Source organism: Panthera tigris, chromosome D2, assembly GCF_018350195.1.
Source record: "Panthera tigris isolate Pti1 chromosome D2, P.tigris_Pti1_mat1.1, whole genome shotgun sequence".
Taxonomy (NCBI): Eukaryota; Metazoa; Chordata; class Mammalia; order Carnivora; family Felidae; genus Panthera; species Panthera tigris.
Window position 1 is genome coordinate 11,333,772 of NC_056670.1, and position 16,101 is coordinate 11,349,872.

Genomic DNA, 16,101 nt, shown 5'->3' on the forward strand with positions numbered 1-16,101 from the left:
TTCTCTCCCCCTATTCGTGCTCTCTCTCTCTCTCTCTCTCTCTCTCTCTCTCTCAGATTAAACAAAAACAAAAACAAAGAAAGCATGTTTTCAGTTCTGTGTGTGGGTTTGGACCCATTATCCCTGAAATGACTGACACGGTTAATGTTCCACAACAGTGTAAAAAACATGACCTCATGAGCTATAAGTGGATAAAAGAGTCCAGAGTACAAACAAAATCTAATCAACACTGTTGTATGTGTTCTAAACCAGCCTCACTTCAAGTTTTATACAAATCTTAATATCAATTTAGTATTATTAGGCATTCCTATGCTTCTGGCTTGCCAGGATCTTACTCAAGATGTCCAATTAGGGGACCCATATTGTAAGTAAAAGCTTTGATGTACATGCTTCTATGTTTACGTTTATTTAGAACAATATGCCATCACGGGGTATAATTTATTCATGCTACCCTCTGTGGGAAGAGGGACAAATTGGATCATTGTAACTACATTTGATGTATAAGAGCAGAAAAGCACAAAACATAAAATCATAATAGCAATGACTAAGATACTGAAGAGGTTTACACACACAAAAAATTTACTGGCACTGTGTTTCTGTTGTTTTGGTGGTGGTGTTGTTGTTGTTGTTTTTGGCTCTGTGTTCTTTAAATATGTGTTTGTATTATATATTGGCTTATTAGCATGTCTCCCCTATTATTACTCTTTAACACTATCTAATTTACTAACTGTATAATATCTAAATACTTTAAGTTTTCTGTTTTTCTATTTTTTTCTGTATAAAAATGCTATGTTAATAAATGTAGGACATCATAATTCCAGGCCCTTATTATGCAAAAAGGTTGTTTTTGTAATAAGTCAGACCACAGCATTTTTCTGTATTCCTTGACTGCTATGACATAACATGCCATTTTAGAAGTAAAACAATGAAATCTTAAAAGAGATTTATTACTGCAGGTGATCCTTGAGTACACGCCAAAATATGAAACAACAGACAAGAACAAGAAATTTGTATTAGAGAACTTCTTTCATTGTGCTCAGATATTTAAGCAGAGAAGCTTTTAAGTTTACCTTCAAATCCTAATAGTCAAATTTGGGAAATGAGTTGTTCCAGGGAGAAAAATGGAAAAATATCTCCATGCTTAAACTTTTAAATCATCTGACAATGACCTAAAAAAATGCAACTGTGAACGGCACAAGATCAAAGAAGAATCACACAGAATTGGGGGGCCTGGTATTTCGGTCAACCTATGGGTCCCCAGCAGCAGGACACAGACACTCGCAGCCCTGCCTTCTTTAACAGGGAATCACGTAATAGATTCACAAGATGATTATAATAACTGATGAGAAATCTGTCTTCGGTGCAGAGTAAATGTGTCTGACGAAGCCAGTTGAACACTGTCAAGATGGCCATTTCGCATTGGATGGTGTACCTCTGATGGGTGTCTTAACCTAAAGGTCTCCTGGGGAAGCAGACCGAAGGTCTATTAACCAACCACTGCGCCAAGAGTAGAAATGGGCTCTCACCACAAGGAAACATCTGTCTGGTTCTGGGAGATTAAACAATGCCTGTCCAGGTATGAAACCCAAAGCAAATCACGATTGGAAGATGAAAGCTAAAGAAAATTTGGCATCTTTTCCCGTTTAAGTGGCTTAAATTGCTATAACTTCACACATACACCCTCTGCTTAGATTCTAACCTCTCTGGATCATCCAATGCAGGTACAAAAATAAGCCATCGGGCTTCTGGCTTTGCAGTTAAAGGGAATTAGACCCTAATCAAATTATTCCAGGTATGCTACCTGGTTTAAATGGATTCTACATCATCTTTATTTTTTTTAATTTACATTTTAGGTAGTTAACGTACCATGCAATATTGGTTTCAGCAGAACTTGTCTGGTCACTACTCGTCTCCTACACGCAGTGCTCCCCACACGTGCCCTCCTCCATTCTACATCATCTTTCTGTTTGCACTGAGTTTTCTATGAACCTGCTCTCATGAAAACGCTTGAAAGAGAAGTTTAAGGTAACCATCCCATTCATCCTCTTCCAAGGGGAAGTAGATATGGCATTGGATAAGGGACCGGTATGATAAAACGGCAAGATGGAAAAAAGAGCAGTGTAAATGCAGATTTGGCAAGAAAAACTGAATTTTTCAAACCCCATTTCATTAGGTATGTATTCATATCTGCAAGGAGAGGACATACTCATGTTTTGCTGCTATTTATACCATTTCTCAACTAAAATGCTTGTTTCATGATGTTTAATTAAGTGGTTAACGTCCTCTCTTCCCAATGTTAAGGTTATAATAGTATCTTCTGTTATTTGAAATTTAGGAAAATGTTTTGTGTCCTTGATGATAGATGGCTTCAAAGAAGTCATCTGCTCTGTCACCCCAACCAAACTGTCAAATTCTTAATGTTAATGAATAGGTCCAGTTGTGAGGACCCCACAACACTCATAGTACAGAGTTTTGGAAAATATGAATGACAGACATAGACTCAAGAGACACTCAACCATGGACACTTTGCTTCCTTTTCTTCCATGCGACCTTTTAAATCTACATCCAGAATTTTGACTTAATAGGTTTTGTAGTTTATATCTTTTGAAATGACATTCTTTTGGGGTGCCTGAGTGGCGCAGTTGGTTAAGTGATCTCAAGGTCAGGTCGTGATCTCACAGTTCGTGGGTTTGAGCCCCACGTTGGGCTCTGTGCTGACAGCTCGGAGCCTGGAGCCTGCTTGGGATTCTGTGTCTCCCTCTCTCTCTGCCCCTCACCCACTCACACTCTGTCTCTCTCTCTCTCAAAAATAAGTAAATATTAAAAAGAAATTTAAAAAGAAATGGCATTCTTTTGGATTTTTAAATTATATTAAGCCTTCACTGAGTGAATACAATAAATTTCTCTACACATTGTTTCTTGGCTTTTCGAATAAAAAAATTAAATTTCATGAATGTTATATGAGAAAAAATGGTAGGTACATAAAAATAAAACAAAAAACTTCTAGTTTATATCTCAAAAGAACGACATTCTGCTCTTCTTCGTCATATTTCCTTCAATAACATGTCACGTATTTTTGTCTCCTCTCTCAACTTGTCTTTTAAGATCTTTCCATTTTTGTAATTTGGTTAAGAAATGAAAAGGGTTAAATTATTTTCACTTCTCCTGTAGCAGCTTCATGGTGCCTCTTCCAATTTCCCAGAGTACAAATTTCATATTGTATTCATGCAAGACAGCTTTAAAAGTAAAACAGCCAATATGATCCCCAGAGTGAAAATTCTAAATGGAAAGCTGTGAAAAAAACAAGTTTTGATAGGAGAAATTCCTAACATCGGCTAAATAAAACTTAATGTCGTACAATATGACCCAAAATGTCAAACGTTGTTCCTTAAGACGTCAAATTTAAATGTGTGATTTATTTAAATTTACAAGTTCCAAAGTTTGATTTAATTTTTAAAAACTTGAAAATGTGAAGAAAAGTGCCACGAATTAAAAAACAAATCCATGTAACCAAATTTAAAACGCACCAAGTATTACATATAGACCAGATGATCCAATGTCTTACCTTCATCATGAATTTCTGTAGGGGCAGAAGGAAAAGAGAGAAAATATTATACATTTTTGCAAAGACTTCTTAAAAATAGCTCTTATTTATAAAGATTCCACTGTTCAAAATAGAGTTATGTGAACAATAAAAAAACTACCACACTCACTGTGAGATCACAAGAAAACTTAGTATCAACTACATACTAGAGGAAAGCTGTAGCAGGCAAAACTCTCTTTGAAATTGTCTTTATATCAGTTTTTCCTACTTCTGTGAAAACATGCTGCTGTACTTTAATGCATGATTCGATTTATAACATAGCCACTAAGCACCAAAAGAACCAAAGGTATATTCTGAAAATGATACTCAAAAATGCTTTATAACTTTTTTTTATCTCTTGCATAAAAGTGCAGTGATATAAAACAGCAACCGAACAAAGTTTAGTAAAAATAGTGGATTAGAAACAGGTAAGGTGGATTGTAAATTAAGATGCCGTGATATGCTGTTTATATGTCATGCAAAACAACAATAAGCAGGTTCTAGACACTACATATTCTGAGATGTGTATTTCAAAGAAAAACCACAAAAACTTTTCTCTTTTTCCCTTAAAACATTTCTCTTATGATTTGCATATATAATAATAGCTCATTTTACTTCTGCAAAACATAATTTGTACATACATTTCTTCATTTTTCCTTAGACCCATAAAATTTGACTGCCTCCTCTTAGAAGAGGTTCACAGATGCAAAAGAGCTAAGAAGGAAAAATAACAATATATTTCCAAACTTAGGGTTAAATTTAGCTGTCACAGTGTTTAAGTCCTAAAGAGAAAAGATACGTTCACATTCATTTTAAAGACAACAGCAAGGGGAAGTTATCTAACATAGTATTTGTAAATACCAGTTATTTTCCTGAAACATACATGCATAGTAATTTACATGTTACTAAATGGAAACTCTACTTTGACTGTTTTTTTTCATTTTTAATATTATATTTTTTAATGTTGTTTTTAAGTAATCTGTACACCCAACGTGGGACTCAAACTCACAACCCCGATCAAGAGTTGCATGCTGTTCTGAGTGAGACAGACAGGTGACTCTTTAATATCAAAAATATAAGGAAAATGTGTAAAGAACCATTTCATTCTTAGCTTTAAAAATATAGGCTGTTTGGTTACAATTTTGTAAGTGATATCAATGGTAAATGACATCAGAAAATTTATTTTCCATGATGAAACTGGCCAATCAGATCCTATTATGAGATCTCTAGTGATGTAAATATCACCAGATGAGGAATTAGGAAAAATCCTTTTTAAAGCCTTAATTAAAAGAAAAACACAATTCCAAACATTTGGTACAGATCATAGCTTATAACAGATACTTTATTCATGAGTTTTTGTTTTTGTTTTTAATTGAGCTCAGTTTCGGAGATTTTTCCTTGAGAAATGTTCTCAGGCTGATTTTCTGTTTTCTAGGTTAAACTACATCAGAACTGTAATAAATAGAGAAAAGAACGGTCAGGAGAGTCAGAACAGAGGGCTGCTATTTACAATTCCTAAGTAGTGTCTTAACTACAAGAAGGGCGAGTCACTGGGGAGAGTAATCCAGATATATGATAAAAGAGAACAAATACTGAAAATTAGCAAAGGCCAAAATATCCATCTGCAGCATGAGAAAAAACAGCTCATGTACCAGACACACATTATCAAAAGATAATCAAAAACATGAAAGATTACTTGTGGCATTACTGACATTAACCTTCTGTGCAAACCACTGGTTGGTCCATTTGCCTCAAGCGCCACTGATAACCAAGTGATAACATTATGACAAGTTCAAAGGGGATCACTGGGGAATGAAAAAGCAAGCAAGATACATTAAAACAAAAAGGATATATATGTAATTTTAATCTCAATGTAAACACTGCCTAGATATGATAAAAAGCAACAGAAAAAAGAGTAATAACAAAATCCTTTAAAAGGTGCTGACATGATTAAAAGAAGAAACTCATGCCTAAAGATAAATATTGAAGAGAATAGGCTTGATTTAGGTTAGAGAGTATCACCTTATGCTTCCACTTTACTGAAAGAATTATTTATTTCCCTCATGCAAAGGTCATTAGATAAAAGCTAAAATTCTATTAGACAAGATACAGAAACAGAGGACTATAAACGAAGGAAGAGTCCAGGCACCAAGGTGAATTGACGCTGCTTTCTGTCTAGAAGAAACTGGTGGAGGATGAAACACAAGGGGGAGATTTTAGTTCTTTACTTCTGAATTGGTAGGTCCGACGAAGCTTCAAACGTGAGCAAGAGCTGGAGGCAGAGCCCCCATTACGCTACGTTCACATGAACCAGGAAGAGAATTAGACATCCTTGAGCTGTAACTCACAGATAGATGGCCATGAGGGGGGCCAATGGATGGCAAACGGAAGCAGAATAGTCTTTGGTCTGTAAGTTTATGTCATTTGATCTAGCACAGCTGAGAGACCTGAAGGGCTTTCTTGGCATATGCAAATGATTATGAGTAGGAAAACAAATCAAATAGCAATACTCCATTAGGAAAATTGTAATCAAACACGGGACATCAAGAGAATGCATAATTACACGTTGGTATAAAGAAAGAAGCAGTGATTCGGGAGACTGAAAAAGCTTCTCTACCATAACTAGGCCTTTCAGTTCAACTTTGAATTTTTTAAACTGTTATTTCAGTGGCGCCTGGGTAGCTCAGTCGGTTAAGCATCAGACTTCATTTCAGGTCATGATCTCACAAGTTTGTGAGTTCAAGCCCCATGTCGGGCTCTGTGCTGACAGCTCAGAGCCTGGAGCCTCCTTCAGATTCTGTGTCTCCCTCTCTCTGTGCCCCTTCCCTGCTTGCATTCTCTCTCTCCCTCTCTCTCTCTCAAAAATAAAAATTAAAAAATTTTAAATAAACTAAAACAAGCTGTTATTTCAGTTTTATGAAATGATAACTGATTTAAAAATGTAATACTTCCATACATGGACCTGTCTTAGAAATTTTTTATTTTTTTATTTTTTTATTAAAAAAAATTTTTTTTTTAATGTTTATTTATTTTTGAGACAGAGAGAGACAGAGCATGAGCAGGGGAGGGGCAGAGAGAGAGGGAGACACAGAATCTGAAACAGGCTCCAGGCTCCGAGCCGTCAGCACAGAGCCTGAGGCGGGGCTCGAACTCACGAACTGTGAGATCATGACCTGAGCCGAAGTCAGACGCTTAACCAACTGAGCCACCCAGGCGCCCCATCTTAGAAGTTTTAAAAGAACCTTTACTGAAATAATCTTCTCAAAAATTATATAGATCTGGAATTAGCACAAAATAAACATTTGGGGGCTTGTCACTAAAAAGAATTATCCAATCCAACAATCTGAAAGGCTAGGGCAAAATTTTGATGCAGGAGGACCTTTTAAAACAAAGTTTTCACTGAGGGCAGGAAACGTCCTACTTTGCACACAGGCTATCCACTGAATTTGTTTGCCATCTTTTCTCTTGCATGTAGCAAGATGCTAGGATTTCTCCATAATCCCCCAACTGGTAACCTCTACTTTGCAAGTGGGGATATACATCTGGTAAATTTCACGATGTTGAAAAAAGAAAAAGACCTCTCACCACCAAAGACTTGAGGTTATTGGTGGCTATCTGTTTAACTGAAGTATAAGTGACAGGCAATGTTTTGTTAGTTTCAGGTGTATGACATTGCTTCACCAATGTATAGATTACGTAAAGCTCCCCACTGTAAGTGCAGTCACCAAACATTATGACAATATTATTGACTATATTCCCGATGCTGTACTTTTCATCTCGGTGACTTATTTTATAACTGGAAGTGTGTATCTCTTAACCCGCTTTACCTATTTTGACCATCGCCCCCGCCCCACCGCCACGTTCCCTCTGGCGACCACTAGTTTGTTGTATGTATGAGTGTTTCTGTTTTTTTGTTTCTTCATTTGTTTTTTAGATTCCACATGTAAGTGAAATGACATGGTATTTATCTTTCTCTGTCTGACTTCACTTATCATAATTCCCTCTAGGTCCATCCATGTTGGTGGTTATCTTATTTTATTTTATTTTTTTTTCCAATATATGAAGTTTATTGTCAAATTGGTTTCCATACAACACCCAGTGCTCATCCCAAAAGGTGCCCTCCTCAAAACCCATCACCCACCCTCCCCTCCCTCCCACCCCCCATCAACCCTCAGTTTGTTCTCAGTTTTTAACAGTCTCTTATGCTTTGGCTCTCTCCCACTCTAACGTCTTTTTTTTTTTTTTTTTCCTTCCCCTCCCCCATGGGTTTCTGTTAAGTATCTCAGGATCCACATAAGAGTGAAACCATATGGTATCTGTCTTTCTTGTATGGCTTATTTCACTTAGCATCACACTCTCCAGTTCCATCCACGTTGCTACAAAAGGCCAGATTTCATTCTTTCTCGTTGCCAAGTAGTATTCCATTGTATATATAAACCACAACTTCTTTATCCATTCATCAGTTGATGGACATTTAGGCTCTTTCCATAATTTGGCTATTGCTGAGAGTGCTGCTATAAACCTTTAGGTACAAGTGCCCCTATGCATCAGTACTCCTGTATCCCTTGGGTAAATTCCTAGCAGTGCTATTGCTGGGTCATAGGGTAGGTCTATTTTTAATTTTCTGAGGAACCTCCACACTGCTTTCCAGAGCGGCTGCACCAATTTGCATTCCCATGTTGGTGGTTATTTTAAATTAATAATGTTCCCAATATATTTGAGGGACCAAAAGAAGTTTAAAAGTAACAACTCCAAGGTCCAAGTGTATATCAATATATACTACCTAATAGGATATATGTACGCATATTTGTAATAACAAAACCCTCAACTATTTCTCTTATGATAAAAATACCGTATGTAAATACTTAACTTTCTAGGGATTCTCCACTGAAAATATCCAAAACGGAACTGATTGACAGGCATGTTGACTGCAGGCCCAGAGAGCATCTAAAAGGGGCACGGCTTCCATTACCATGAAAGAGTAGTGATACCCGTAATCATTGAGCCTGTGGCTATGCTCTCACATGGCTCATAACAATAACTATCTGGTTACAGGTGCATGCTCGTATCTTTTAAATAATTCACTATATTTTGGGGGCAGATTGGTCATCACTGTTGTCATTTTCAACCTATTGACAATTCTGTACAGAAAGGATTTACGTGAACTGCCTTTTCTTCTGAGTGTAATGAATTTGACAATATATATGTGTGTAATTATCCACTTCTTCTTTTGAAGGGCGAAGAAAAATAAATGCTTCTGAAAGGCTACCATAAATCCTCCCATTCTGGCTCGCTGACACAGGTTTATAAATCACTGAGCTGCATGAACGCCTAAAATATGAAGTAAAAGAGCTATTTAGGGCTTGCCTCTTTTTGTAGCTTGTCTCGTGAAAAAAATTTCTCTAAATCAAAACCAACAAATTGATCTCTGCACAAAATATATGGATCACAATGACCCGAAGATACATAAAGCCTCACCTCTACTCAGATCACCACCTACATATAAAAAATTATGTATATCAGGGTGTCTGACTTCGGCTCAGGTCATGATCTCACGGTTCACGAGTTCAAACCCCATGTCGGACTCTGGGCTGACAGCTCAGAGCCTGGAGCCTGCTTCAGATTCTGTGCCTCCCTCTCTCTCTCTGCCCCTCCCCAGCTCATGCTCTCTCTCTGTCTCTCAAAAATGAATTAACATTAAAAAAAATTTTTTTTTAATTTTTTTTTTTAACGTTTATTTATTTTTGAGACAGGGAGAGACAGAGCATGAACAGGGGAGGGTCAGAGAGAGGGAGACACAGAATCCGAAGCAGGCTCCAGGCTCCGAGCTGTCAGCACAGAGCCCGACGCGGGGCTCGAACTCACAACCCGTGAGATCACGACCTGAGCTGAAGTCGGCCGCTTAACCGACTGAGCCACCCGGGCGCCCCCCAAAAATTTTAGTTGTGTATATCAAAGTAGAGAACATTCTATCTTTTTCCAAACCATTTCAAACACGTATGAACCTTGAAAACATGAAAGCATTTCACAGGCCCTCACATGGCAGTACGTGCACATGAAAACACATTACTGTTTTTAAACTGCTATTCAGTTAGGAACATTCGAAAGAATTGTGTATCTTGACAATTACAACAGCATCAACGTATTCCCGAAAAGAGCAAGTATATGTACGAGACCTCATTCGGTCTACAGACACTACTCCACATCTGACAAATATCACACTGTTTTCCATCCCTTCGTCCCAGCTCCACCCAACCCCACGCACTAGGCTACCATGCTAGAGGCCTGCAACCCCAGGCACCACGCTAGAGGCCGATGCTATGGGTTAGGGGTGCCAGAAGGCTGGGGTGGACGAGACAGAAATAACAGGCAATCTATCACCTGCTACTCCAGACCCACCAACGTTATTCTCCCTTCGTGTATGAAGAGCAACATTTGATTACTCAACGGGCTTATGATTAAATGCAAAATACTCAAAGATGCTCAAAGAGACACTGGGAAACAAGTGGAGAGAGGAAGGGCGGGAAGGAGGGAGGAAGAGATTGATCAAGACTGATTGACCTTTGATGAAGCTATCCGGAATTATACTATCAGAAAATTCACAAAGGAGCCATTTGCCTTTCCATATATATGTAAATTTTACAGGGCTCCTAAAGGTCTTAATCTGCGGTTGGTAAATGCCCTGTGTAGTTAAGCAAGTATAACTGTTAAAATGGGACACCTGTCTCAGAACAAAGTGACGGCAAAGAGCACCGCATTCCAAACTTACTGTTATACCACCAAAAGGGGCGGCTGAAAATCGGCCTGCTGCCCTTGGCTGACCCCCAGCTCTGGTCTTCCAGAAGCGGTCGGGGAGCAAAAGGATGGTTCTTGGAAGGAGGTTTTGGGAGCTTCTGAGTCCTGCTCTTGCCCACTCAAGCCTGGCCTCACCTCAAGCCTAGAGAGAGTGGCTTTGGGGACACCTGTGTCCCCCAGGAGGTGGGACACAAGAGACCGGTGTCTGACTGTGCCTGGAGATGAAGACGAAGAGACGGGCTAGGCAGGCTGCGGCAGCAGAGGGCAAGGAGGGGGCTTGCTGCTAGAGACAGGCTGCCCCAGAAAGAGCCGGCCTGGGGATGTCCGTAATGCCCCCAGGAGGCCTTGGGACAAGGCAGTCGTCACCACTGACCAGCTGGGGGATCATGGCTGAGGCAAGAGAACCACAGGTCAGATTTCTGGTGACGGGCATTCCCCAGAAAACCCTCCCAAGTGCCCCAGAGAGCGCTCGCCTTAACACCTGACAAGCCCAATGAAGGTCACTGTCATCAAGAAAGACTTCCTGCCAGGGGCACGTGGGTGGCTCGGCTGGTTAAGCGGTTAAGCATCCGACTTTGGCTCAGGTCATAATCTCGCAGTGTGTGGGTCGGAGCCCTGCGTCGGGCTCTGTGCGGACAGCTCAGAGCCTGGAGCCTGCTTCGGATTCTGTCTCCCTCTCTCTGCCCCTCCCCTGCTAGTTCGCTCACTCTCTCTCTCAAAAATAAACATTAAAATTTTTTTAAAAAAAGACTTCCTGCCAACTTCCGTCTTCTTCCATGTTCCTGCTGCACCCTGACAGGGGCAGAAGCGCGGGGCAATGGGCAAGGGCGTGAGGACCCTGGCAGAGCGAAGTAAGAGGCAGCTTCCCAGCCCTTACCCCCCCTCCCCTCCTGGGTTCCAGCCTGCGGTGGCCCGAGCTCCAACACAGGTTAACCTACATCAACTTCAGACCCCCCCGATTGCACAGGGTTGCATGATTCGGTTACCAAAATGAGACTTTTGTGACTTGAAATGACTGGGGGAGGGGTTCTTTCTGTCTGGATATAAGAGAGGTCATGGGACCCATCCCAATTTAAGGAATGGGACAAAGGAGTAGAGGCCCCATAGAGCAGGTGGGTAGGCAGGGGGTTAAACTGTTTTTCTGTTAGCCTTCAAGGTACCGGTTACAGTCGAATTTCAAACTTCTAATGGAAAATATGTAAGATTTGAACTACATGAGTCTTCAAAGAAAGGAAGAGCTCAAACCAAAAATTTACCGAGTCATATACTCATAATGATTACCAGTTTCCTCAAAAAATGCCAGCAGGAATTTTCATTATATGATATCTAAATGGCAGTATATTTCAGCATCAGTGTTTTATTCTTAATATAATGGTACTATCTTAGAACAAGAAAGGACTGGTCCAGATTCTAATCCCATAGATGAGGAGATAACAGTCGACAGATAGCCTACATAAGGTTATAAAGCTAGTTACTTGCAAAGCTGAACTGCGTGATTTTCAGCTCAATGTTACTTCCTTTTCTTTCTCAGATCCAGAAAGCAACCTCAACTGTGAAGATTTACGAATAAACTTGATATGAATGAAGCCTGAGATGTGAAACTGTTACGAAAATGAGAGAAAGGAAAGCCACAGGGTGAGGTAGGTCAAGAGTAACCAGACACAGGGAGGAAGAGAGGGAAACACTTACAGACAAAGGAAAAGAGGGTTCCCATTTGTTCATGAATTCTATTTCCAGATTTGAAAGTGGCTTGACTGGTTGGTTCAAGAAAAAGTGATCTCTGGGTACAGCACCTAAGTTGACTAATGGAAGTAAAGGGGCACCGAAATGAGAAAAGACAGACTCATTTTAGGACAGCTGCCATTGGCAGGGAGTCACCAAACGATGACCAACATGTTCGTAGAGACAGGCCTTTATTCCCAAGACAAGAAGAGTGTAAAGCTTGGACCAGAGCTCTAACTATAGGCACAGAAGACATGCAATTTCAAAACAACAACAACAAAAAAGTTGAACAGGATTAGTAATCGTTTAGCTACGAAGAGACAGATGATGAATTTACATTCTCGCCAGAAATATAATACAGAAGTGGCAGTTCTCAGAATTATGTGGGTATCATCATCATGGAAATGGCAATTAAAAAAAAACAAAAAAGCTTTCCATCAATATAGAGGGATCCAGTAAGTGAAAAAGAGCCAAGATTCACAAAAAGCCAAGTGAACATGCATTCGTTTCAGTGGTAGAAACACCACTGAAAGGCTACTGAAAATCAGGTAGCAAAAGGCTCAAAGATATTGAGAATATCAAGAGACTCATATCCCAGGATCAGGGAAAATAATAAATATAGAATGAAGCCATCAGTTAAGCCAATCTTTAAAAGCCAATATTTGGGGTGCCTGGGTGGCTCAGTCGGTTGGGCGGCCGACTTCGGCTCAGGTCATGATCTCGCGGTCTGTGAGTTTGAGCCCCGCGTCTGGCTCTGTGCTGACAGCTCAGAGCCTGGAGCCTGTTTCAATTCTGTGTCTCCCTCTCTCTGACCCTCCCCCGTTCATGCTCTCTCTCTGTGTCAAAAATAAATAAACGTTAAAAAAAAATAAAAAAAAAATAAAAGTCAATATTTGGGGCGCCTGGGTGGCTCAGTCGGTTAAGGTTCTGACTTCGGCTCAGGTCATGATCTCAGGCTTCGTGAGTTCAAGCCCCACATTGGGCTCTGGGCTGACAGCTCAGAGCCTGGAGCCTGTTTCGGATTCTGTGTCTCCCTCTCTCTCTGCCCCTCCCCTGCTCCTGCTCTGTCTCTCTCTCTCAAAAATAAACAAATATTAAAAAAAAATTTTTAAGTCAATATATTAAGTCACAAAGCAAATAAAAACAAAATAATACAACAAAAATAATAAAACATGCTTCACTGTTTTGCATGCTCAGGAAAAAAAGTGTTGGTGAGACTCTAATTTCCATTCAGAATTAAAAGTATTCAGGGTGTTCAGGACTGGAAGGATTCCTCTCTCCTTTTAGCAGATGAGGAAAGTGACATCTGAGTAGTAACATGGCCACCTTACATGATTTGTCACAATGCTGGTCCAGACTTTGCCTCCAGAACCCTGTCACCTGCATCTTTCCTCACGATACTGACAACACCTGTACTTTTAAAGATTCCATTAATACAGATAACAGACCATGTCTATAGAGCATGGAAAACATAAGCGCTAAGCAGGAGGGCTTTAAGATTAAGTAGTCGAGATTTGTTGGATAAGAGATAAACAATTCTGATTCCTGTTGATCAGAAGCATATCATAATTACAAATTATATAGAAAGCATATACTTCTAGGTAGGGAGAGTTTTCCAATCTACCTCATTTCAGACGAAGCAAAACCAAAACTTCGTAAGGTTCTACGTAGAGACCAGTAAAATATGCGTTCATTACAAGATAGCAGTTAGTTTGAATATTCACAGTACAAGCCACACTCAGAAGCAAAACAAAAAGATTAGAGGCAATAGGAAACATGCACTTGTTTAAGATCACAGTTTCTTTGTAAATACATGGAAACACATACCCATTTTTCCACATCAACTTGCTGGGGAAAGAAAAAGCCAAAATAAATAACAAGCAAACAAATAAATGCCTGGCAAAGTTTCAATTACTGTCATTTAAATAAATGGTCCCTGCACCAAAATCTTCCATTTCTAGTGGAAAATCAAAGGACTCAAATTGTAATTAATAACATTTAATCTCAAATAAACCAGAAAAAGTCAATTAACTTAGTAATCGGAACTTTTAAAGTTATTAAACTGGAAAAGCACCAGGTACACGAAATCATAACAATCCAACATATTCAAAAGCAAACATGAACACTGATCTGATTCTCAAACCTAATAGGCTTCCAGATTTAGGGACCAGTCTTCTCCTCTAACTGTAAGTATCTATTTAATGAAAATAGAAATATAGCGGTCAATTTAGAAATACAGCATCTAACCATAAAAATCTTTCATGAAATAAAAGTAAACTTTCTCTTACCCCAATCTACCTCACATTGTATAAAATGTCACAATATAACAAAAGGCATGCCTTGCCAAAAAATCCTGAAATTGTATCAGCATCAAATTTTTTTATTGCATTTATTAATGAATGCATGTTAGTCTCATAATCATTATGAGATTCCTTAAAAATATAAGTGAATAAAATTATATTCCAAAGTATAAAATAGAATTAAAAAAAAAAAACCGTATGTCAACAAAGACTGTCTGTCTCTACAATGCCCTCGGTTCCTAGCAAATCAATCAGAAAAAAAAAAAAAAAGTCAACTTTAAGGGGCATACGCCCTCTCAGAGTTGTTTGCAAAACCCACCCCCCCAATATAACACCTATGATTGGTATATTGTGAGACTTGAGGTTTGTTTCAGACTCTTCATACACTAAGTTTATTTGTAACCTTTTTCCTTAGGCAATTCATTAATTGGGGAAGATCTAAGGCTAGTTAGGCAGAAATCTTGGGCCATGGCCAGGAATCTGCATCCCTTAGTAAGCAAGCTTGTGGAAGGAAATGTGCATAAACGTAACACACAGTGGTTATTTTTAAAATATTAGACAGTGATAGAAAAATATCAACTTAAGTACATAGGTGGAATTGTTTTGAAGCCCCAGGAGGCTACTTACAAGAGAGCATTTTGGTTTATTTAATAATTTATTTAGTCCTCTGAAAAATCTGTTATAAGTTTTAAAAACACACAATTGCTTTTTAAGAGAGAACAACTTACTGAATGGAAAGACCTGGTTTTCACTCTAAATTTTTAAGATACTTGGCTGTGATATAAAGTTCAAGTCCTCATTTTAAACTTTAACTTATTTACAACGGGATGACTTTGTTTCTTCAGATACTGGGGCAGAGGGAAACAATTTAACCGTGACTAGTTGTAATATAGTTACCATTTACTTTTTTACCTCCAAAGGACAAATCCTTGTATTTGTTCTCTTTCAAGAGCAGTAATTCAAGAAAATGTGAAATGATTTCCTTTAAATAGTTGTCGGGAAAACAAAATATGCCATACTTGCAGTGACTCCGTTGATTAGCCAAGACAGTTTATTAACCCATCATTTTCACTTCTAAATGTTAAACATTCTCTCTCTCTCTCTCTCTCCCCCCCACACACACACACACATTTGCATCACTGCAAAAATAAAGTGTTGTAGGATTTTTCTAGAAGAAAGAACTTGTAATCTAAAGTCAGTAACTAGTATTAGTAATAGAAGCTCTTTACTGATCTATAGTTACAAGGAGAAACAATTTCTTAAAAGTAGCAAGAATTAGTAGCAATGTAACAAACTCAGTATCCCAATACCCAAAGAAAGGCTTAGCAACAGCATGTGCTGGAGGTGAATTATCACATCAACACAAAAGACAAGACAAATGGCCCACAGATTTAAAAGACTAAAGGGCAATAAAGTTGTAATTATGCATAAGCAAGGCAGAGCGATTTCATGACACATCTCTTACTAATGTTAACAAGAACCATTTCATTAAATGCCTGCAAAAGGTGAAGAGGAGAATGATTTCTGTGGAGATAATTGAGGAAGGGAAATATAAAGTTCACAATAACCTTGATTAATTTTATAGTTTAAATAATTACCAAATCCATAAAGCATATAAGACAAATGAGCATTTATTCTAATCATTTATTACCCAAATATTTGGGATTTTAAAAATATGCAGAAATTACATTAGAGAAAATA

General features: G+C 38.7%; 1 protein-coding gene across 1 annotated transcript in view; it reads right to left on the bottom strand.

Moving 5' to 3' along the window:
• Positions 1–16,101, bottom strand: part of RYR2 (ryanodine receptor 2) — a 753,483-nt gene that overhangs the window by 452,898 nt on the left and 284,484 nt on the right. Inside the window, exons 4-5 of the mRNA XM_042960054.1 lie at positions 13,928–13,948; positions 3,566–3,580 (exon numbers count right to left, since the gene is read on the bottom strand). Of these exons, the coding sequence (XP_042815988.1) occupies positions 3,566–3,580; positions 13,928–13,948 (36 nt within the window). The remainder of the gene's footprint in view (positions 1–3,565; positions 3,581–13,927; positions 13,949–16,101) is intronic.